At 45.2% G+C, this 24634-nt stretch overlaps 1 protein-coding gene across 50 annotated transcripts in view; it reads left to right on the forward strand.

The window, feature by feature from the left end:
- SORBS1 (sorbin and SH3 domain containing 1) overlaps window positions 1–24634 on the forward strand; it is a 251023-nt gene that overhangs the window by 142744 nt on the left and 83645 nt on the right. For 33 of the 50 annotated variants that reach the window (XM_032136009.2, XM_058436189.1, XM_058436190.1 and 30 more), the window contains 5 exons: window positions 6958–7326; window positions 11034–11178; window positions 15613–15642; window positions 22576–22748; window positions 24495–24558. In XM_032136009.2, the coding sequence (XP_031991900.1) occupies window positions 6958–7326; window positions 11034–11178; window positions 15613–15642; window positions 22576–22748; window positions 24495–24558 (781 nt within the window). The remainder of the gene's footprint in view (window positions 1–6957; window positions 7327–11033; window positions 11179–15612; window positions 15643–22575; window positions 22749–24494; window positions 24559–24634) is intronic. The other 17 variants (XM_058436184.1, XM_032136106.2, XM_032136192.2 and 14 more) reach the window with 1 other exon arrangement.

The following is a 24634-nucleotide window of genomic DNA, read 5'->3' on the forward strand; positions in this document are numbered from 1 at the left end:
AGTTGGGGTCAAGGGGAGCAGAGGCATGGAATGAGGTTGGTCTGTACCAGGGTGTTGGAAATAGGCCTTGATACCTATTTAGGTTTGTTCTGTATGTAGAAGTGTTCTGAAAGAGGGAATTCATTTAGCCTTGGATACGTAGGAAAAAGGTCTGAGATGTTTTTTAAAAAAATTCTTTAGAGTGTAATATTCAAGAGAAGAATGCACCTTGTGTTTATTCCAATTGTTTTCTGGAGATGGGGCTCTAAGAACTCCAGCAACAGTATCCTTACAGATTAAGATCAGGGAGCTGTGGCCAGGCCCTAAGTCCAGCAGCCCAGGAACAGGCAAAATGGCAGTACAGCCCGGCTGTATCCTACAAAAGAAAATCCCCCAAAGCTGTACAAATTGGAGTAAGGATACTTTTGCTTAAGTCTTTCCCCCTAGGTGGCTTTCCTGATCTTTCTTTTCTTCCTTCCCTCTCCTGTTGTTACTTTGTCATTTTGATGAAGGGAATAGACCATGTTTTAATTTAGATGATCCGTGATGAACATTTTTGCATACAGGAGCCACATCTGTGGAATCGACTACTACTCCTCTCTCTCACTCTCTCTCTTCCCGTCCCCTCTCTCTCTCCCCTCTCTCTCTTTCTCTCTTCCTCTCTCTTTTTTGAAGACAGGGTCTCTATCTGTTGCCCAGGCCAGAGTGCAATGGTGTCATCATAGCTCACTGAAGCCTCCAATGGTTGGCCTCAAGCCATTCTCCCACCTTGGCTTCCCAAAGTGTTGGGATAATAGGTGTGAGACACCACACCTAGCCTAGTCCTTTCTCTTAAAGGAAGCTGTGCTGCTCAAAAACTGTTGCAGAAATGTGTTCCTGTGTGGTCCGCTTCCCTGTGCCTTCCTTCTGTGAAGGTGTTCCCCGAACTCACAAGGAGTCTGGAAATTCTGCAGATCCTTCCTAGTTCCCACCCCACTTCTCCAATGATCCTCTGGTTCCTGTTGTGAGGATGTAAAAATGCACTTGCTGCTGAAATGAAGCTGAATCAGAGACGATGTTTTTCTCCCTCTCTACAGATGCTTATCCTCCTCAGCGTGGAACTAGTTGCTTAATTGTCTGCCTTGTATGCTGAGCAACAAACACCTTTAGCCTTTCTGCCACCTGCTATGACTTGCCTCCCTAGGTACAGCCATATGCATCCTGGGTCACTGGTTAGAACCAGGAGCTGCGAATGAGCCTGGCTTTTTGAAGTCCTCATTAGACAGAGGGACTGGGGAAGTCACTTGTCCGGTAAATGACTTGCCATGTTTTTCCCATCCCTAAACCCTTTCACAGTGTATAAATATGCTGCCTGTGGCAGACATACTTCTTTTCAACCATCTCAAGAATGGATGCCATCAGCTCTATGCAGATCAAGAAACAGTGCTGATTAATTCAAAGCAAATGTAGAAGCATGTCCTCTTCCACTATCAGTGACTTAGTTCAAAGGGTAACTCAGTAATTCCTTTTGGCTTCTTAAGCAGCTCTTTTGAAAAGAATTTTAAAAGCATGTGAAGTAAATAAAAATTCTTTTAAAATGTATTTAACACAGCTTTATTGAGCATCTCTGTGGTGTTCAGATCACTGTGTGAAACATTGCCCTCAAGAGGTTTATAAGGGTGAACACCCTATAATATCTTTTACAAAGTATGTTTTCTTATCTGTCACTATCCAAGAATTTTCTTTTTACTGGGGTTCCCTTTAAGGGAACCTGGTAAATTGCTCATAAAGAGGTTTTATCCTGAATATTCAACGTAAAATCAGCCATTCAAATTTCAGGAACCTTTAGGTCACCCATTACCTCTTAGGCGTGTTTTCTGAATGGAAACATGACTTCTTGTCTATATAGTGATTGCCAGAGCTGTAAGTACGCACTGGCTTAGACAAGGGAATTGGTAGTTTACGGAACTGTATAAATATAAACTATAAACATACCAGGATTTTCCAGAAGCCTCATATTTTCACTGACCCACCTTCTGAAAAGATAAATAGAATTTCATTTATAGCCAACTGGGCAGAATGCAGACTGCCTGTGTGGTTCCTACAATGTTTACAACAAAAAGTAGTTCCCTGCATGTAAAGTCACTGTGCCTATCCCCTTTCTTCTTCAGGACTAAAAGAAGCCCCAGGGCAGGAGACCTTTGGATCTGAGTGCACTGTTGATGCTCTGGGGAAGCGTCCTCTCTACAGGGTCAAAGCCCTGGGAAGGCTCATGCCTGATGTAATGCATCCCTGGCACCATATATGGCGAGAGCCAAAATAAGTTAGAAACTCATTGAAGCTGATTTCTATCTTTGGACAAGAAGAAATCACATATGGGACGTTTGAGCTGAAAGTAAAAGTAAATCTGGGCTCAAATCAAAATGGGCTTTTGCTTACCTCCCTACTGCCATTATCAGCATACCTGCCAGTCCCTTTGGTGTGTGCTAGCCCAGTGTTTTGTTTCTAGAATCGTTTAGTCTGTAAACATGTTCACTGAAACCAAGTGAGTTCACCTGAAATCTTTTGCTGTTGCTGAATACCAGAGAGGGACTATTCGTTTTGGTTTTTTTGGCTGGTGCATATTCACTGACACTGTCATGGGTGCCCTGTGGAAAGGATAGGCATTGAATTAGTCAAGGATATCCAAATGAGCTGCTTCTCCAGTGAGCTTATTTGTGCCTTGAAAACTGAGTTTAAGGAATAGGTTATTTACTGTTTCTGGGTTGATGTTCTAATCCGGACTCAAAAAACTTTTTTTTTTTTTGGCAGTCTTGCTCTGTCACCTAGGCTGGAGTGCAGAGGTGCCATCACAGCTTACTGCAGCCTTGACCTCCTGGGCTCAAGCAATCTTCCCTCCTCAGCCTCCTTAGTAGCTGGGGCTACAGGTGTGTGACACCACACCTGGCTATTTCTTTTTTAAATTTTTTGTAGAGACAGAGTCTCGCTGTATTGCCCAGGCTGGTCCCAGACTCAGGTGGTCCTTCTGCCTTGGTCTTCCAAAGTGCTGGGATTACAGGCTTAAGCCACAGTGCCCAACCCATAAAACTTTTAAATATTTTTCACCTATTCACCCTTTCTAACATTCTTTCTTCTTGCCACCTGTATGCCACAAATATAAGAATGAAATAGGCCAGGCGCAGTGGCTCATGCCTGTAATCCCAGCACTTTGGGAGGCTGAGGTGGGTGGATCGCCTGAGGTGAGGAGTTCGAGACCAGTCTGGCCAACATGGTGAAACCCTGTCTTTACTAAAAAAAAAAAAAATACAAAAATTAGCCAGGTGTGATGGCAGGCACCTATAATCCTAGCTACTCAGTAGGCCGAGGCAGGAGAATCGCTTGAACCTGGGAGGCGGAGGTTGCAGTGAGCCAAGATTGTGCCATTGCACTCCAGCTGGGGTGACAAGAGTGAGACTTCGTCTCAAAAAAAAAAAAAAAAAAAAAAAGAAATAAAATTGGCCAGGCGCTGTGGCTCACGCCTGTAATCCCAGCACTTTGGGAGGCCAAGGCGGGCAGATCACTTGAGGTCAGGAGTTCAAGACCAGCCTGGCCAACATGGTGAAAACTCGTCTCTACTAAAAATACAAAAACTAGCTGGGTGTGGTAACACGGGCCTATAGTCTCAGCTACTCAGGAGGCTGAGGCAGGAGAATTGCTTGAACCTGGGAGACGGAGGTTGCAGTGAGCCGAGGTCACACCATTGCACTCTAGCTTGGGCAACAGGGCGAGATTGCATTTCAAAAAAAGAATGAAATAAAATTAAAATAAATTCAAAATAAACCCAGATCTTGCAGCCTCCCCATATTTGGTCAAAATTCACTTACCGATATTGACCAAACTCTAATATACTTCACTTGTGTAATTTGGAGGAAAGTTCTGATTTTCTTCTAGAACTGGGATATCTTTAAAAATAGGAGCCATTCACGCCTGTAATCCTAGCACTTTGAGAGGCCGAGGCAGGTGCATCACAAGGTCAGGAGCTCAAGACCATCCTGGCCAGCATGGTGAAACCCCGTCTCTACTAAAAATACAAAAAATTAGCTGAGTGTGGTGACACGTGCTTGTAGTCCCAGCTACTCGGGAGGGTGAGGCAGGAGAATTGCTTGAACCTGGGAGGTGGAGGTTGCAGTGAGCCGAGATCGTGGCACTGCACTCCAGCCTGGGCGACAGAGTGAGACTATGTCTCAAAAAAAAAAAAAAAAAGGAGCCATTAAAGAAAATCTAGGCCGGGTGCAGTGGCTGACACCTGTAATCCCAGCGCTTTGGGAGGCCGAGGTGGGCGGATCACGAGGTCAGGAGATTGAGACCATCCTGGCTAACACGGTGAAACCCCGTCTGTACTAAAAATACAAAAAATCAGCCGGGCATGGTGGCATGTGCCTATAGTCTCAGCTACTTGGGAGGCTGAGGCAGGAGAATTGCTTGAACCCAGGAGGCGGAGGTTGCAGTGAGCCGAGATCGCGCCACTGCAGTCCTGCCTGGGCAACAGAGCGAGATTCCATCTCAAAACAAAACAAAAGAAAAGAAAATCTAGCAAAATGAAGTTTCCTCATTTCATAGTCTGATTCCCAGTTGAGCCACAGATTGGCAGATGACTCTTGTTGACATGAGGATCAGACTGGAGAGTCACCCCATTTCCTGACCCTCTTCTCCACTGAGACCCCAAGAGGAGCAATGTTGAGAAGAGAGGGATGCTGCATGAGCCTCTGGACCTGCAACCAGAGCTTTGGGCTTAAGCTGTGAATCCGAGGCTGATCATTTACCTTTGGGGCTCATTCCCGTTGTGTGGTGGTGGGCTGGGTGAGATGGGCATGGGGCTGGATTTTGATAAACTAGGCACAGTCCAATCCGGTAGAGGCCAATTCAGTCCTTCATTGCCTGGTCTCCTTTTTTGTGTACATCAAAAATGGGAGACTGTGTGCTTTTAATCTCATGCTTGTCTTCCTTCTAATAATTAGCTTCATCAAATTCTTTCCTCTGAGAAAAGAGCACATGTGTATTCAAAAATCCTTAGCAGTCTCTTCTTAGGTGCTTTAATTTGTTATGCTTATGGAATTGAGTGCTAAATCTCAGTGACTCAATTAAGACATCTGTCTCCTGTGAACACAAATAAGGACGGTTCTTCCAGTTCTCCTTTTCCTAAAGGAAAAGAATGAAAGGCACTCAAAAGAGTTCCAGTGAACATAAACTTCTAAGGCCAAAGGCTCGAAGATAAATCTTGAGGGAAGGAGGTTTGAGAGGGAGTTGGGGGCTTTGGGGCTTCTCCCACTGGTGTTTAGTTCACTTGCCCTTCTTGAGTCAGGACGTCTAATAAAGATGCAGTCAGCCAAGGATTGGTGTCAAAATTGATGTAGCATGTGGCCTGCTATGGGCTGGGCTCAGCCTCCCTGGATGCAAAGGAGAGTCAGGCCTACCTCTCCAGGTGAGTGGGATTCAGTCTTTGGCTTCACTTAGAGAGAACTGTGGATACTACGAGGAGTCTAACCTGAGGATGTGCTGAAAAACATGCTAAGAATTGTTTTTGCTTAGATCATGTTATGCTGTCGTTTCTAATGATCGTCCTTCTTTCCATTTCCCCTCCTCTTTCTTTTTTCCCTGTTTGATAACATATCTTGAAAATACTGCTAAAGGTTCTCTCTCCCCCACGCCCTCCTCTCCCTCAAAAGGACCGCTTTGCATGGCAGTCCCCCACCATCCACAATGCCTACAAGGATTCCCTCTACCTGAGCTCACCAAAGCCTTATGTCCCACTCGGCACCCCCAGCCAGCAGAACCCCTCACAACCCCAGCCCATCTCTGTCCTCCTGGCAGCTAGATCGGCTCCCAAAGGTGTGGTGTACCCTGGTTCCTCGCTTCCGGACTCCACGTTCCCCAGTGCTTCGTCCCAACCCCAGCAGCGCTATGCAGCCACCAGGACAGTTTATCATAAGAATGTGAGCTCTAACCCATGTCATGAGGCAGTTGGGATTAAAAAGGTCAGCAGCTTATATGTACCTTGTTTATCCAATAACATTTGCCTGGCGGCGTCAGAAAACTCCTCTCGTGTTGCACGTGACCCTGCCAAAGGCACTCCCTCGGAGGCTGCGGGCACCCGAGCACCGGCTCCCGGCCTTGTCTCCCGCACAGCCGGCACAGGAAAACCACCCCCTGCTCCTCCTCCTGACCCTCCCAAGCTATTCTTTGACATCCGTAAAGATGCCGTTAACCGTGGCGAGAGTCCTTCCCTGGGGACACGGGCTTCGTTCCCAGATGTGAGACCACCTGTGCTAGGCCCCCGGGTTACCTCTGATCCCGAAAACCGGAAGAGCAAAGAATCTTACCTTTTGCAGCCGAGTTATCCAGCCAAGGCAAGAAATTAGGAATGTTTGTGTGTCTTCTCCACTGTCTCTTTCAAAACTGATGCGAGCAGCTCATTGTTCACTGGGCTGCCCTACCCTCCCTTTCCTCATTAATGTTGTTGTGTATTGAATCCCGAATTCTTCTGTCTGAACCTCTCAGCACAGTGCTCTCTTTGTCTGTCTCTCTTTTCTGTAAATGTGTAAGTATGCCAGAGCGTGGAATCCAGCGACTAATAACATGGTGAGAAACTCATTGTTCATGTTTTATTACAAGGTGTCAAAGAAATTGTATTTACTCCCAAGCTTTTAGGCTCTGTGGTGGTGTTGTGGGGTTAAACACAGCCTGCCTGCCTGTTCTGTTCTTCTCTCTTTCTCTCTCATAAAGTGTTAAAAGGATTCAAAAATAGATGGATGAAAAGCGGAGTTGGATGGGGTTCCCTCTGTGTCATGGAGTGTCAGAAGGCCAGCTGGCCAGCTCCGACCGTCTCATGTACTCTGAGGAAAGGGCACTGATTAAATATTTCTCAGAGTACCTCACTGCATGCCCACTCTCAACCGTTTAAATATGGAATTCTTTCCTCGTATCACACCCCTTTCCATAACGACCCCCTTATTTCCACAGGATGCCACTTCCTCCAGTGCAGCCCAGCCGGAGGTAATAGTTGTCCCTCTCTACCTGGTTAATACTGACAGAGGGCAAGAAGGCACTGCCAGACCTCCAGCACCTCTGGGGCCTCTTGGCTGCGTCCCCACAATCCCAGCGACCGCCTCTGCCGCCTCACCTCTGACCTTCCCGACTCTAGATGATTTCATTCCCCCTCATCTGCAGAGGTGGCCCCACCACAGCCAGCCAGCCCGCACCTCTGGCTCCTTTGCCCCCATTAGCCAGACGCCACCATCCTTCTCACCACCACCTCCGCTGGTCCCTCCTGCCCCGGAGGACCTCCGCAGAGTCTCGGAGCCTGACCTCACGGGAGCTGTTTCAAGTACCGTAAGCTTGCCGGACTCCCCTCCTCATGGCTTTTCTGAATGTTTCCTCCTAGCAGTCACATTCCGTTTCTCACTGAAGCACTGAGCTCTGAGGACAGCACTGGCTGCCGCTGTGCCTGTGTGATGACTGGAGCCGTGTCCCCTGTCACTAGTGTGCATGCTTCCCGTGTGTCTTCCCTGGGTCTCTCGGGGCTGTTCCCCATCTCTGCAGTGCCTCGTCTGCTCTGTCCTGTTGGGAATGCACATCTTTCTCTCTCAGAAGACAGCATCTGTGGCCTTTATGTTGACTGGTCATGCTTTTCACAGGCCAGGCGGGGGGTCATGTGGAGAGCTGAGGAAAGCTGAAGAATTATAGGGAAAAGCAACGGCAGGCGTGGTGGGTGCTGCTTGCCAGGGAGCGGGGAGATCTCGGGGAGGAAGAGATTCTCTGATTCTCTTGTTGACCTAGTGAGTAAATAAACTCTCTGTAGTATAGAGAAATGACAGACTAGGATTTTTTTTTTTTTTTTTTTTTTTTTTTTTTTGTGAGAGAGTTGGGTTTAAGTGAGCAAGTGGGTCTGAAAGCCCTGTACAAATGTTAGGACTTTTACCTCAAAAGGCAGGCAATTGCTAGGGCCCCTAAGGAGAAGGTCCCAGGAGGCTTTGTGGCAAAACAGTGCACCAGTGGTCACGGGAAGTCAAAGGGCCCTGATGCCTCAGGTCCCATCCTGTGGGTGGGGGAATGAGTTCCCATCACAGCCGGGAAAGCCCAACTGCTTAGAGAAAAAGCTGAGTCAAAGTGCTTAGGTCTCGTTTTTCCTTAGGAGCCCTGGGAATTGAGAGAACCTGATAACTTCATTGCGAGTTGTAATATGGGAATACGTGAATCTACTCACAGGGCTGCGGGTTCAGTAGGATCGAGTGTAAAAGTTCCTGTTATGGGGCTTGACATACAGAAGGTGCCTAGTGAATGTTAGCTATGTTGCTGAGGACTTCTCCTGGCAAATGAGGACCAGGGTCACTCAAAAGGAAGTAACTGGTTAGTTAACAATTCATCATTGAGTTTCTGCCATGGTCTAGGCATTCTGCTAAGTACCCTGGGTACAACCATGAGTCAGGGCCTTGTTCTCAAAGGGATTTTTGGAGTAGGAGGTCACTTCTCAAGCTTTGTGTACATGGGATCATCTGAGGGTCAGAGAGGCTTGTTTAAATCATCACCGTCAGGTTATACTCCTAGAATTTCCGACTGAGTGGGTCTGGAGAAGAGCCTAGGAATCTCGCTTGGTAGCAAGTGCTCAGGGGTTTCAGATGCTGGGGTCCACACACTACATTTTGAGATACAGTCATGTAGTGGGTCATGCAATTGGCTGATGGAACCAAGCGTTTACTGACATCCCTTTGTGTAAAGATGTATGCCTGCAAAACTGTTCCAAATGGCTTGTTAAGCTGAAGCCAGTCATGCAGAAAGCAGGAAGGAAACTTTTTATTTGGCTTATTAGATAAATTATAATGAGGCATCAAACACATCAAAGCTGGGAACCGTTACGTCCTGAGCTGGGGCCTGTTCTGAAATCTCTAGTGCTGTGCAGTGTAGTTAAGTCAGCACCAGGCCCAATGCGGCCCATGGGCTTGGATATCCTTCTAGCTTTGAATTTTGCAGCTCAGTCCCATTGGAGAAAAATGCTAAATGGTTCCCTGATCTATTCCCCTTTACCTTCAGCTGAACTTAGAATTTAGAAGCCACTCTTGTTTTGGGGAGTTCAGGCATCTTCCCTTTGACATGGATTATGTTTGCCTGGAGTAGCAGGTAAGGTGTCTTATGTTTAGTGTCCTCATAGACCATTGTGAGTAGTTTAATTGTGTATCCTATAATTTATTTGTGTAGACCTAAGTTTTCATATCGAGTTGGTTTTAGGTGTGCCAGGACAGATTCGTTGGGACAGTGTCCTCGATTTCTCAAACCTGACTAATCAGCCTGGTGTAGACCTCCCAGAAGGACCTCAGTTTGACCTGATAGCTTTGGGTTTGGCCCTGGGTAACAGAGGTGAAAAAGGAAACTACTTGGATTCCTCTTCTTCCTCTGTCAAGAGGAGGAGCCCCTTTGGATGGTGTCTGAGCTGTGAGCTGATGCCTGCTCCATCTGTAGCTAGTTGAGAGAAGGAAGGAAGAATAAAAGTCATGTTAATTGATTTATTTTAAACAATAGCTGTTTTTGTGATGTTCCAGAAATAAGACACAAAGTAAAATTTGTAAAGTGCTTAATGCTCATATGATCCACCCAAACATCACATTAGGCATTTATACTTTAAAGAGCTGTATACCTGATATTTTGTGTTCTTTGGATGCATTCAGGCAGTTTTTAGTGATACGTCATTTATCATAATTATATCACTTTGGAGATAAATTAGGAAAAGTGTAATTATTTTTCACTTTCTAAATGGAGGAATCAAGGTTAGGCACTTCTGTGTAAAATCATACTGTGCTTCTCAAGTCTTGAGAAAAGGTTTTATTCATGACATTGAGCTGCCCCTCATAACTAAATAGTGGCGGCTATTTAGCGGACTTTCAGAAGAGATAGACTGACCTAGGCAGTGTTGTGAAGTTCCTACTATGTGTTGGGAGCTGTCCTGGGTGCTGATGCCCATATCCTCTTTTGATAAGCATTTGTTTTCTTGCTACAAACATTTGCTCAGACACACCATTACTGAAAGATGCTGCCTGTCATTCGCGTGGCATTTACTAGCACCTGCTGTCTGCAGGGCATTGGGCTAGGTGTGAGTGAGGGGGTGGCCCTCATCCTGTGGGTACGTTCACAGGAGTTGATCTCTGATTATTGCTTCAAGATAATTATTGCTTCAAAAGTAACTATTAAAATCTTGTTCTTAAAGCCCTTTAAGAAAAGCATCCTCAATTTATGGTTTATAAACTCAAAAATAGAAATGTATAGATATCATGAAGGAAACTGTCTAAATATCCTTAGTACCTTTTGGGGTCTTATTTTGTTTTAAAAGACTGGCATTATCCCCAATAGGCAGATTATAATGTTAGTATTAATAATTTTATTGGTATTTCTGGCAGAGACCTCAGGTTTTTAAAATCAGGATTCTCACAAGTCTTAGGGATCTTTGTCACTTTAATATTAGAGTGAAAAAAATGTCACAGTAGGATAGGATAATATCCAAATCTCAGAAGCAAGCATCAGTAAAATTGCTCAGTGATGCTGATGCTAAGAGTAGCTTTCTGAAAAAAACCGTTGCTCAACTCCTCCCTGTTCTTACATTGATGTCTTCTTGTCCTCACATTGTCTCACATTTCTCTGTACAGTGTACTAAACTTCCCTGATTTTTCCCAATTAAACCAGCTCTTGTTCTTGGATCACATTTGGAATTGCATGGGTTTTGCATGTTATTCTACTTGGATTTGAATTTGGTTTTTCAGTAACCGGATTGACCCACAACTGTTAGCAGGTGGACCTAATGAATGATGTTGCTGAGACTTGCAGTAACATTCACCTTCTCTCTCTCCTCCGCCCCATACTAATACCAACAAAGAGAATAAGCATTCCGGCTTAAACTTCTAACTGGAATTAATGATATGATGTATCTCATTGATAGCATTTCTTTTTGTAATTAAGATCATTGTAAAGCTTTAAATTTCTTCTTTTTAAAAAACATTAACACTAGCTTTTTATATTTACAGTTAGTTACATTGTTTGTTTGTTCGTTTCAGGATTCCAGTCCTCTACTAAATGAAGTTTCTTCTTCCCTTATTGGAACTGATTCCCAAGCCTTTCCACCAGTTAGCAAGCCTTCATCCGCCTATCCCTCCACAACGATTGTCAATCCTACTATTGTGCTCTTGCAACACAATCGAGGTAAGAGAGGCTTGTGCCCTACTCCCAGCCCACTGGAATCAACATAGCTATTCCATGATACCTGGGTCAGAAATTCCGTTATTTCACAGAAATTTTCACAAATCTCGTTGTTTCCCAAGGCCATTTGCCCCAGTTTGCTCACTCTCGTGGCCCATAAAATAAACTCCAGCAGACAGACAGAGGCCCCTGATTTGAGGTGATATCAGGTGTCTGAATAAGTAAGCTGGGTTCGTTCCACTTCTTGGGTGTTCATGGTTATCTTCTTCAAATTGTAACGCCAAAAAAAGGAGAAAGGAAAAAGTTTGTGTCTCTTGATGGTAATAGAGATTTAACTTCGAAAATCTAGGTACAATAATACCTCTTTTAAGTAGTATCTTAAATGATTTAGTTTTTTTGACATAATGAAATTTAGAGCAGAATTTTGAGTATCAAATTTAAAAAAGAAAACATATTGTGTAGAAAATTTTCTGGAATGTAAAACACGTTTTTGTACCTTGAAAACAGAGACTATTGAATTTTTCTTGAAGACTCACTGGCCTTCATTCTTGCCAGCTGTTTGTCTCTGTACTATGTGGCTTTAGGCAGCTCTGCTTAGAGTTTGTTTTCTGTAGTGTCTCTTACTGCTTCTGGTTGGTTTTTCTGCTTCTCTGAAAAGCAGAGAAGCTTTGAAGCGGAAGTTCTTTGGGTATATGTTGACCCTTCTGCTTTAAAATTCCAGACGATGATTCTAAATCCCAAGCTTTCCTTTTTGGAATTCCATACAGGAATAAACTTTCTCTTTACAAAAGTCCTTTGCAGCACGAAATGTAAGGTTTTCAAGCTGTTTCCTCATGTAGAAAGGGCTCGTTAGTCTGAATTTCCGATAACGGTGGAGGTTTAATTATTTTGTTCAGAGCTCACATCTTCCTTTTGACTCTGTGCTCTCTGACTTCATAGTTTTCCTCCACTGCTCCCCACTCCCCCTTCCTCTCTGCATTAATTTGAATGAGAATGGGACTGGAGTCTATTTTTAATTGTTTTCCATACTAAATAGAGTTTTTCTGTTTCCTGCTTCTAACTTGAAAAGCAGATGAATAAAATATTTTCTTTCACTTCAGATCTTTCCACTAAAATCTTAAGGTTGTTTTAGTAATTTTGTTATTTTTTCACTATGTGTGGCTCCTGTTTTAATTTTCACCCATGAATCTGGGTTCTTGAAAAAAAGGGCCCCAGCTCCCACACGGAACCATGCAGGAGCCCATTCTCCTTCAGCAGTGCCATGCCCCTTACTGGCAATGGCTCTTCTTGCCCAGAAGGTGTCTGTAATGCGGGACAAAGTGAAATTTTGTTTCTCTGCACTTCCTTGTGACTCATATTTTTTAAAAAAAATTCAGTCAAACAGAATTAAGTTAGTTCCCAGAAGGACAGGCAGTTTCTTTAAAAATGGGATTTATTCCCAAGGCAACTTGATTTTTGGGAAATGCCAAGTGTAATGTCAGCTGCTTCTGCCAAGTCCCTCTGAGGACACCTAGTGAGACATCTTTGGGCACAGAAATGCCTGTAGTTCCTTTTTGTTTCTTCCTTGAATAGATGGATTCCTTTTATTTACCCAAATGCCTTTGGTTCTTGCCTTTCTCTGTTGTCCAAGTCCTGCCCTTGGGTTTAAAAATCAGAATTGTGCAGCCTGAGACACACATCCTTCAGAAAAGGATACAAGTAATGACATTCGTTTTTTGGAATTAAATGATAGATTTCCATAAAGAGCAAAACCATATGTTCACTAAGCAGGTGGGGCAGGAAGAGTCGAGAAGAATAGAAGAGCCTCACTGGCTCAGCCCCGTATTACTAATCATAAATGGGGTTTAGGTCAAGCGTTTTTGGCATTGCTTTGGAATTTGCCTAACCTGGCAGCTCTGCTTTGCTTCATAAACAGTACCCATAAAAATAATTTCTTAATTATTGCAAAGTCTCCTGAGGGAATAACTTTACTCCACTTCTGGAATTCTAGTTTTGTCATCCTAAAAAATGCCTCCCTCCCTGCCTTTTTTTTTTTTTTTTTTTTTTTTGCCTAGACCGTCCCAGGGCATACTGTGGCAATAATCCTTTCTCTCCAAGCCAGCTTACCCCTACTAGAAACAGAGGGGCACTGAGCCTCTGGCCTGGTGCTGATGGTTGTGAACAACACAGCCCTTTCCCCCTCTTTCCTGAGTTTTCACACCACATGGGTATGAAGGCGAATCACTTACCATCTGTCTGGGAGGGAGGCTTTGAATCAGAAAACTCTCAGGATGAAAAGAGGTGCGTGGGTCCCCTTGCTTAGGGCTTCTCAGTCTATGTGCGTCGGATCCTGAGAGTCTTGTTAACTTGCAGGTTCAGCCTCAAGAGGTTTGGGGTGGAGGAGACGAGCTTGCTAGGCATACCAGTACCACTGGTCCACCGACCACATTGAGAACTAGAGCTCAGAGGTTCCCAGACTTATGGACACATGAAGCAGTGTAGGGATCACCCTAGGGTTTTTCATTGTAATGCTTTAAAATAACACCACTAGAAAGTGGCTACTGTTATCTGTGTTGCATGTCATCCTATGAAAGAAAGGCCATTTCACACCTCAAAACTGGAGACAACATAGCCTTTTTTTTTCTTTTTTTTTTTTTTTTTGAGACAAGGTCTCACTCTGTTGTTGAGGCTAGAGTGCAGTGGTGCAGTCATGGCTCACTGCATCCTCAACCTCCCAGGCTCAGGTGATTCTCCCACCTCAGCCTCTCGATGCCAGTAGCTGGGACCACAGGTGTGTGCCACCATACCTGGCTAATTTTTAAATTTTTTTTTTAGAAACGGGATTTTACCATGTTGCCTAGGCTAATCCTGAACCCCTGGGCTCAAGGGATCTGCCTGCCTCGGCCTCCCGAAGTGCTGGGATTACAGGCATGAGCCACCGTGCCTGGCCAACATGGTCTTTTTCATTTATTTATTTATTTATTTTTGAGGCAGGGTCTTTCTCTGTCACCCAGGCTGGAGTTCAGTGGCACAATCTTGGCTCACTGCAACCTCTGCCTCCCAGGTTCAAGTAATTCTCATGCCTCAGCCTCTGGAGTAGCTGGGATTATAGGCGTGTGCCACCACGCCTGGCTAATTTTTGTATTTTTTATTAGAAATGGGGTTTCGCCATGTTGGCAACATGATCTTTTAAGTGGAATACATTCACTTCTGCCAGCTGGAGCTCAGCAGCCTTCAGTGTAGTGTGTGGGAACCGTAGGTCCCCTTAGTACCAATAGGGCCCTTTGACATAATACACAAGGAAACTGAGGCTGAGAGTTTTAGTGAATTGGCCATTGTCGTCTGAAAGTTGCTGGCAGAGCTGAGGCCAGAGCTGCACTGGGCTTCTGCACGTTCAGCCAGTACAAACCTCATCCACGTGGCAGAGGTGGCCAGGCACCGCTTCCCAGGCTGTGAGCTCCTGGGCTGCTTGCTGTTTACTTCTGGTTCACACTGATTGTAGCAGGAGGGTGGGAACGCAGCCAAGGGGAATGATGACAGTACCCACGGGTTGGCAAATGTTCTATTTTTATCTATGTGGCTGCTTTATATTTAGCAGCTGTGGAAGGTAAAGGTCATTTTTGTGCTCTCATCTCATAGCACGTACACATAGGACTCCACAAAGAAGATGTGGCTTCCCTTCCACATGAATGCCCAGGATGGCAAGAAACCAATAACCCTTCAATGCCAAGGACCAGCAAGGTCTTGATGACTAGAATTGGAATGAAACTCTGGACTAGGAGTCAGAGATCCAGGTTCTAGATCCAACTGATTTTCAATGTTATCTTGGGCAATTTGTGCCCCTTATCTGAAGTTTCTCGGCCATTGCTGATTTTTTAAGGATTTCTCTTGTACTCTGGACAAGCCAGATTACTATAGTGATTAAGGCCAGGTCTTCGTTTCCTCCTCTGTACAATGGGAAAGAATAATCATACCCAACTACTAGAGTTGTTGCGAAGTTTACAAGTGTTATTTGCAAAAGCGCTAAAACAGCGTATGGCATTTAGCAAGCTCTCAGGAGATGGTCACTGCCATGGTTGTGATTATAATTACATTTCCCTCAAAAGGTACCAAGACTGGGGTCATAGAAGGTCTTGCTCACTTGAAGCTGGAGGGTTGGGTGGATTCTCTTCTATCATGGAATCATCTTGAGATAAGATGTAAACAGCTAGAAAATTGTGGCAGTCCCCTGAATCCTGGTGTAGATCTGGAAGCGGGGCGGGCTGGGAGACACCACACTGGCATAATGGAAGCCACGCTAATACCCCTGCGGTCAGCTGGCTGCATGCACATTGTACCATTGAAGTCCAGAGGACAGTGAGGACTCAGGGTTGAGATCCTAACGAGTTATACCAGGGCTTCTTGGTCTTACTATGTGCTGTATAAATCTTACTTACACTGTGTATTCTTTTATCACAGAACAGCAAAAACGACTCAGTAGCCTTTCAGGTAGGTGAGAAATATTTATTTATGTGTTAACCCCTGTTCCTGTTGAAACCATCTTCCGGTCACCGCCTGATGTTCAATCAGCAATATCTTCCGAGATCCTCTGATGTCTTGGTGAGACTCTTTGTTGCTGGACTACCAAGATGATGAAAATAGGCATAGTTCCTGCCTCCCTGGAGCTTGCAGGGTGGTGGACAGACCAGACCAGTGAGCCACACTAGTAAACATGTCCCATGGAACTGTGATAAGAGCATTGATGGGTAAGAACAGGATGTTCTGGGTTAAAAAGAACCAGGAGTCCAGCTTTAGATGCAGTGTTTATGGCAGGCCTCTCTGAAGAGGTCATCTTTCTGCTGCTTCTGTCTCCCTTCTGGATGTGAGGAGTCAGGGGTTGGGAGATATGGGCAAGTTCTCTCCTTTTTGGGTGGCAGGCCCAAATGCCAGTAGATGCCCCTGGGGTGGTGGGTCCAGGTGAGAACCTTCAGACCAGCAGTGCCCAGAAGGCAGTGTGAGAAAACTGCTTCTCGAACTTGAGCTGGCATCAGAAATTCCTGGAGAGCTTGTTGAAACTCAGGTTCCGGGGCCGTCCCCCTAGAGATCTGGATTTAATGGGTATGGGTAAGAATTTGCATTTCTTTTCCTTTCCTTTTCTTTTTTTTTTTTTTTGGATACAGGGTCTTGCTCTGTCACCCAGACTGGAGTGCAGTGGCACAATCATAGCTTACTGCAGCCTTGAACTCCTGGGCTCATGTGATCCTCTTACCTCAGCCTCCTGAGTAGCTGGGACTACAGGTGTGCACCACCATGCCCAGCTAGTTTTTTTTTTTTTAAGTTTTTTTGTAGAGCTGGAGTCTCACTATGTTGCCAAGGCTGGTCTCAAATCCTGACCTCAAGCAATCCTCCTCCCTCAGCCTCCTAAAGTTCTAGGATTACAGGCACCAGCTACGGTGCCTGGCCAAGAGAATGTGCATTTCTGCCCAGCTCCCTGGTGATGCCAATGCTGCCCTCTGTGCTGACCACACTTGAGTGTGGCAGGTGGCAAGAGTTGACAATGGTGGGGAGTGACTGCAAATATAATCAGACATATACAAATATAATTAGCTCACCCCTTGATAAAGTGTGTAGGATTGGGACCATGTCAGAGTAGGGAGGGAACCCAGGAAGGGGAATGTGTAGCTATTTCCTTGTGGCTTCCTGTAGCCATTCTGCTTTGAATTCTGGGTCTGGTGCTGCCTCAGGCAGGTTATCTAAGTCTCTGGGCTTCAATTTTCTTACTGTCAAGTGAGGAAAGCAGTAGTGCCTCCCAGGTTGTATGACGATCAAATGAGATTCTGCTCATTAAAAGCTCAGCACTGAGCTGCCGCTTAATAGATGCATGGCTTAATAGATGTGCATTCCTGTTACCAGGCGGCGCTCTGTGGGTTCACTTACCATTGTATTCAGGGCCTCCTTTGTATCCTGCACTACGCGGGGCTCTGAGGCTACATCAGGGAACTGTGCTGCCCTTAAGCTGCTAATAGTGTGGTGCAACAGTGTGTAACTTTTCTTTGTTAATGGACTCCTTGAGAGAAGCTATTGAAGGCAATAGATTGATTCTAAAAAAAAAAAAAAAAAAAAAAAAAAAAGCCACACACATGTAAACATGTGCACAAGATTTCTATGGATTTGCACACACTCATGAATTTCAGGGTTAAGAATCACTGATTGGTGGATAACAAAAGCCACTGCTTTCTGAACAGCTGCTACATGATTTCTGTGCAACTTCATGCCACTGCTGTTCTGTGATTGGTGGCGAGCCTGGGTGGGGAGGACATGGGGTTCTCACACCCTCTCAGCCTTATCAGGACTTGGCTCTGAGACCAAGACAGGCTGTGGTTGACCTCAAGGTGTCCTTGGCTGTCCCTCCTCCAGCTGCCACTCTCCAGCCCACCTCATTCCCTGGCCCCAGCCGAGGTTGCTAAGAGTGGTGGCTCTGAAAAAAAAAAAAAGGTGGCTCCTGTGGGCTCCTTCCTGTGGGTGGGAATTTGAAAGAAGGGTAGAATAGATGAAAAAGGCCTCTAGCCACACGTTAGGAGATGCAGAGTTTGGTCCTAGCTCCTTATTCTTGGAGCTGTGTGTTTCTGTGTGAGTGACTTCATCCCTCTAAGCCAGTTTCCTCATATGGGAAACAAGGGTGGTAATCCTTGCCTCAGCCTGGAGGAGGTGTTATTGTGACAGGAATGGGGAGGATGTTTTGTGCATTGAGAAAAGACATGTAAAAATGCGAGGGTGGGCCAGACGCAGTGGCTCATGCCTGTAATCCCAGCACTTAGAGAGGCCAAGGCGGGTGGATCACAAGGTCAAGAGATGGAGACGATCCTGGCCAACATGGTAAAAACCCGTCTCTACTAAAAATACAAAAATTAGCTGGACATGGTTGCACGCTCCTGTAGTCCCAGCTACTTGGGAGGCTGAGGCAGGAGAATCGCTTGAAACCGGGAGGCAGAGGTTGCAGTGAGCCAAGATCGTGCCACTGCACTCCAGCCTGGTGACAGAGTAAGATTCTGTCTCAAAAAAAGAAAAAAAGTAAGGGTGGCTCCACCATGCTGGCAGCTCAGGCTTATTCCTTGGCTCTAAAATAAGACTGATCCTATTGCTTTCCCTGAGTTTTGGGACAGATCTGCTGATGATGTTTGATAGAGTGGGGCCCAAAGTAGGTGCTCACTAAATATTAGTTTATGCTTTAAAAGAAGTAGTACCGCTTTGTTCAGGAGCTCCTGAAACAGAGAGGGCTGGCTGGGTTGGCACTCTCTAGTCTCTTAGAGCAAGTAAGGCTTAGCCATAACCTATGGGGACGGGACTCCAGGGCTGCCAGCCTCCCTCTCTGTAGCAGATTTTTGTTGAGTCTCCATGAGGCTTGATGTTCAGGGAGAGTCATCTGGGAATGAAGCCTACATGGTGTTTTCAGGTACCTCTCAGTCCCCTTGGGGAGACAGATGGGATAATAAGGGCTGGGAGAGAGAGGCTGGCATAGGGTGTAGAGAGGCCATCGTTCTTCTGCAGAGAAGTGTGAGCATTGCTATAATCCTCAATCAGCAGCTCTCAGTATGAAGAAAAGGGAAGCTATCCCACCTCCTGCAAACAGACGCCCCATCTGAGGTTGTCAATATTGTCATTTATTTGGTGGCCCAGAACCTTCCCTTTTAAAGCACAGTATAAAACTAGAAGGAGGCTAGATTTGCAGTGGCTCACACTTGTAATCCCAACATTTTGGAAGGCCAAGACGGGCAGATTGCTTGAGCTCAGGACTTTGAGACCAGCCTGGACAACATGGTGAAACCCCGTCTCTATAAAAAAAAAATTACAAAAAATTAGCTGGGGCCAGGGGCAGTGACTCACACCTGTAATCCCAACACTTTAGGAGGCAGAGGCAAGCAGTTGGGAGGCAGAGGTGGGCAGATTCTTTGAGCCCAGGAGTTTGAGACCAGCCTGGGCAATATGGCAAAACCCCATTTCCACAGAAATACAAAAAAACTAGCCAGGTGTGGTGGCGCACACCTGTAGCCCCAGCTACTTGGGAGGCAAAGGTGGGAGGATCACCTGAGCTCAGGGAGGTCAAGGCTGCAGTGAGCCATGATCATGCCACTGCACTTCGGCCTGGGTAAGAGAACAAGACCCTGTGTAATTAAAAAAAAAAAAAAAAAAAAGACTAGAAGGAAATGCCCCCAGGATGTCATGTGAAGGATCAGCATTTTCCTACTGAGAAAATAGCAAGCCCTTATTGTAATACGGATGTCAACACCTGGCCCTGTCACCTGCATGGTACAGTTAAGTGTCACTTTGGGTTTTCATTATATAATGTGACACTTTTTCTTCAGGGGCTCTCTGTATATTGAAATCCACTCAATGATGAGTCACATGACCACAAGCTTTCAAGTAAAACAATTCAGGTCTACATTTTGTAGATCAAAAGGACACTGACAGCTTTAGGAGAAATCCATGGACTATCAGCCTGATTTTTGCAGTCAGGTTTGATTGTTGTTAGAGTCACCTGCCTTGACCCTGAGTATGGCATGTCTGTGATCCTCACCATGATCTTAAAGCACCATGTAAGACTGAGCTTGAACTCAGCCTCATCTGCTCCTTTCTGCTCACATTCAACAGAAGGCCTTTCCAGGTGGGAGGAGAATGCTCAGCAGAGCCACATTAAGGGTAGACTTGGGTAACTCAAAATCCCTCTACACTTCCAGGCTTTCTGCCAAATCCTTGGCCTCGTGTTGGAATTTTCTGGGAGCATGAGAACTCATTCCATAAAGCCAATCTGGTCTTAACATCCTTTGACACTGACGGTGATGATGCCAGGGATCAGGCTTTCTGAAGCACTTGCTAAGCTTAGAAATCATTTGGATGTGGGCAGTCACGACCCCATGGAGGAGACTGAAAGTTGTAAAACCTGAGCATGCTGAAGTCAGTTTCCCCCACTTCTACAGCGTCTCCTCCACTCACAGACATCTCTGACTTTTTCACAACTTTGCATGTGTCCTCACATTCTTCCTTTTCACGCAAGTGTAGTCCCCCAGCCAGCAGTCTGCACCTTTTGCTTTCTCAAAGACGAGAACCTGTCTGCAGTCAATCAATAAGCAGGTTTTAACTGAGCACTTACTAATTGCCACAGCACATCTTGATGCCCTTCATCCTTACCTCATGGGCCTCACTCTCACTGATAGGATTTTAGGCTCCCTTGGCCTAAACTTTTTTTTTTTTTTTTTTTTTTGAGACAGAGTCTTGCTTTATTGCTGAGGCTGGAGTATAGTGGCATGATCACGGCTTACTGCAGCTTCGAACTCCCAGGCTCAGGAGATCCTCCCAACTCAGCCTCCCAAGAGCTGGAACAACAGGCATGTGCCTGGCTAATTTTTTAATTTTTTGTAGCGATGGGGTCTTGCTATGTTGCCCAGGCTGGTCTTGAACTCCTAGGTTCAAGCAATCCTCCTGCCTCAGCCTCCTGATATGTTGAGAGGCATGAGCCACGGCACCCAGCTGGCTTAAACCTTTTTGCCCCTAATCTTCTGACCTCTTGAATTACCATCTAGCACATTCCTTCCTCTGTGCTGAACTCCCCACTCACTCCCCCAACTTCCTGTTTACACCTTCAACCCTCTGTGCAATCTGGCACCCACCCCCACTGCCCTCCTGAAGTTGCTCCCTCAGAGTGTTCCTGTGACTTCTTTCTTGCCTAATCTAATGCCGCCTCCTCTTCTGCTTCAATTTCTGGGTTTTTTTTTTTTGAGACATTTAACCACCCACTTCTTGGAGTTCTGTCTTCCCTGGTTCAGTGGCACCTTGTGTACTTTTCTGGTTCATCCCCTGTCCCTCGGATGACTTTGCATCCCTTTGGGGATTCTTTTGCCTTGCAGCTATAACTGTGGTGTCCTGCCATGCATGACTTTAGCTCTTTCCTCTGGCCTTGCTTCTGTCCACCACTGAGCTCTGCCATCTCCCTGGCGTCAGCCATCACTTTTGGGCTGATGCCTCCAAAGTTGCACTCCTGTCAGGGTGTCTCACCTGGGCCCCTCCATATTTCCTCTAGGGGTCTCTAGGGCATTCCTACTTGAGTATCTTGCTGTCTTCTCAAAGTTACCGTAGTCCGAATGGAAGAAGCCATTTCTCCCTCCCTTTCCTAACCCAATTCTAACTTCTCCATTTGGCTTAGGCCAGGCTTCCAGACTTGAAACCTTGGTACCATCTTTGAAAGAGGCAAGGCAGGATGTGGTTCAGAGAGGACTGCTAGAGTCGGGTGGACATTAGGCCACATCACAGCTTGGCTATGAGCTGGTTGTGTGGCCCCAGGCAGGGTACTTTAACTTCTCTGTGTATTGATCCTTTAACTATTAAAAAAAAAAAAGAAAGGCGATAATAGTTTCTTCCTCATAGATCTTTGGCAGGATAAAATAAGAGAATGTATATGAAGAGTTTAGTGCATTGCTTGGCACATAATTAGCTCAGTAGTCCAGAGGTCCCCAAGCATTTATTTAAGCTGTTCCTCTGGAGCACCCTTCACTTCCTGTGAGTCTGATTGGCTTCTCTTCTGAGAATCGGCCCTTGTCACCCTGCATTCTCATTGCTGGCTCACTTGGTTTTTCTGCCCACTAGACTGTAAGCTCCCTGAAGGCTAAGATTCTGGAATGCTCACCTTCATGTCCACAAGGTAGAGCGCAATGTCTGCCCAATAAATAAATGTCATAGCTTGGAAGCCAGATTCTATTAAGTAATTTTATAATCTTAGGTCATATCTGGTATCTTTATTAGTGCTCTATATCTTCCAATCTTGAACAAAAATAATCTATAATGTACACTTAGCAATGTACAGCTTCCTGAATACTTTGGCATAAGTTATCCTGATAAGTCTTCTCACCACATTGCTGTGAGCTTGCCAATGGAACTGTTATCCCTGTTTTTGGATGGGAAAACTGAGGCATGGAAAAGTTAAGTGACTTCCTCAAGAGGAATCAAAAACTTTCAAGTAATGTTTAGCCCCGTCCTGTGGTTCTACCTGTTCCTTAATTTCTAGAACAATCAGAACTACTCAGTTGACCAGAGCACGATGTGCATACCTCTGCAAAGCTCTGATCACACTGTTGGCAAGCCTTTTTTTTTTTTTTTTTAAGGACCAGATGATAAATATTTTAGACTTTGCAGGCCATATGGTTTCCGTCACAGCTACTCAACTCGGCCATAGTAGTGCAAAAGCACCCATAAATAATATGTAAAGGAATCAGCATGGTTGTGTTCCAGTAAAACCAGCCGATGGGCCAAAGTTTGCTGACCTCTGCTCTAAGCAGAACTAATTCCAGTTGAGAATTAGCAGACACGCTTCCCCCCAGCTAGCCTGTTCAGGAGTGTTCTGTTTTGCAGCTATCAAAAGAGCTTCAGCTAACAATTGCTTTTCATTTCCAGATCCTGTCTCAGAAAGAAGAGTGGGAGAGCAGGACTCAGCACCAACCCAGGAAAAACCCACCTCACCTGGCAAGGCTGCTGAAAAAAGAGCAAAGGATGACAGTAGGCGGGTGGTGAAGAGCACTCAGGACCTAAGCGATGTTTCCATGGATGAAGTGGGCATCCCACTCCGGGTATGTATATTGACTTAGAGGTCCTTCTTAGGCTTCATCTTAAGCTATGACAAGTGTACACTCTGAGTACATGTGAACCCCATCACACCGTCGTCTCTGTAAGCCCCATGAGTGCCAGAGCCCCCAGAAGCTGTGCTCCAGATTTGGTGTGTGACAGCCTTTCGCAAAGTGGGTGTTGGATGTTTTAAGTCCTATGAATAAAGGGTTTCGTGGTCAAGTAAATGTGAGGAAAAGCTGGGTGGGACCAAGTCAGAGAGATTTCTCTGCTGTAGAACTTTTCAGAGGCTTTGAGTGTGTGAGTGTTCTAGGGACAATGTCATGGGCAGTCTTCCTTCATTATTGTTCTGTGTGGAGCATGTTGAGAAATTCCTGGTCCAGGGTAAGAGAATCCTGGGGAGAGTATGAGGCCCAAGGTCCCTGTTGACAGGTTCAGGAAGAAGATCTCCCTGGATAGGAGATCACGTGTCATCCAAAGTGAGTAGGGAACACTAAGGGAACCTCAGAATGGATTCCGCCAGCCAAGCCTCCAGGACAGAGCAGGTCTCATGGCATCCTTGACCCAGCTCTCCCCGGCAGCACAGGCCTGCCAGTCCTGCCAGTCCTGCAGGCCCGAAGGAATTCCAGGGAACAGGCTCCAATGGGCAAGAAACATTTAACATAAAGCTGGGCGACTTTTGGAACTGCATTAGGGTGAATTCCATTCTTTTCCATGTGTCTACTAGACCATTGCCTGCAATATGTTCCACTGTGATTTCCATTTAACAAATGTGTCCTTTTGGAAGAGGCCAGTAGAAACCACAGTGGACTAAGCCTCAAAATAACTCTTCTCTGGTCCTAAGTAGTAATATAGAAGGAGAGTTATTCCTAAGAGAAATCACAGCTACCATTTGCTGAGTACATTATCTCATTTAAGCATCACTCATCCAAGTGAGTAATGGATACTAATATCATTTCCATCTTATAGATGAGGAAACGGGGACTCGGAGGGATTTGTTACTCATCCAAGATTGCACAGCTTGTGGGTGACAGAATGGTCTGTCTGACTCCCAAACCCTTACCCCTAACCATCGCGTTGGATGGCCCTTGCACTCACCTTCTCATCGGCTCTGTGACTTTGGGCAGTTCGCTTTGTCATTCTGTATCTCATTTCCTCTTCTGTAAAGTGGGAGTGAAAATATCTAGCCACCTGTCACCTTCCTTGTTTTATTTTTATTTAAAAAAAGGCCCGACCACTCCAGCTTTGTGGTTAGGGTGAAAACTCTGGCAGTAGATGCTATAATGAGTTATGTTTTAATGTATGCATTCTAAATCTGGCCCTATGCAAGGTGACTCGGATACATTGCTGTTGAATAATCTAGAATGGTTGGGGGCACAGCATGATAAGCAAATATCCTTTGTCTCTTATATTTCTAGGAGACTTTCCTTCAGTTTGGCACAGTCTGTATATGGAGAGATTCTATCTAAAAGTGAAATTTTAAAAATTTAAAAATGGATACCTTTCAAATGTGTCCTCATCCACTGTTTTCAAAATCTGTATCCTTTCAGCCAAATATTACCCTGTAGATTGAGGTTTGGGACCCTTGGTTTTTCTCTTTCTAAAAAGTTTTGCCTTTTTAAAAAAGATAAATGTGGCTGAGTTTTGAATTCAGATATTGTTACTTTCCATTTTGATTTTGAAATCATAGGAGGTCTGAAATGTGTCAAGATATTCATTTAATTTTGCTCTTTGCCTTTGTTTTTCTACAGAACACTGAGAGATCAAAAGACTGGTACAAGACTATGTTTAAACAGATCCACAAACTAAACAGAGGTACTGATTTTCATTTGTAGAAGCTATGCTGTGCTGTGTGCCAATACACGTTTTGTGGGCCTGAACTCACTTTGCT

This window comes from Hylobates moloch, unplaced genomic scaffold (assembly GCF_009828535.3).
Source record: "Hylobates moloch isolate HMO894 unplaced genomic scaffold, HMol_V3 SCAFFOLD_3, whole genome shotgun sequence".
In the NCBI taxonomy this organism is placed as follows: domain Eukaryota; kingdom Metazoa; phylum Chordata; class Mammalia; order Primates; family Hylobatidae; genus Hylobates; species Hylobates moloch.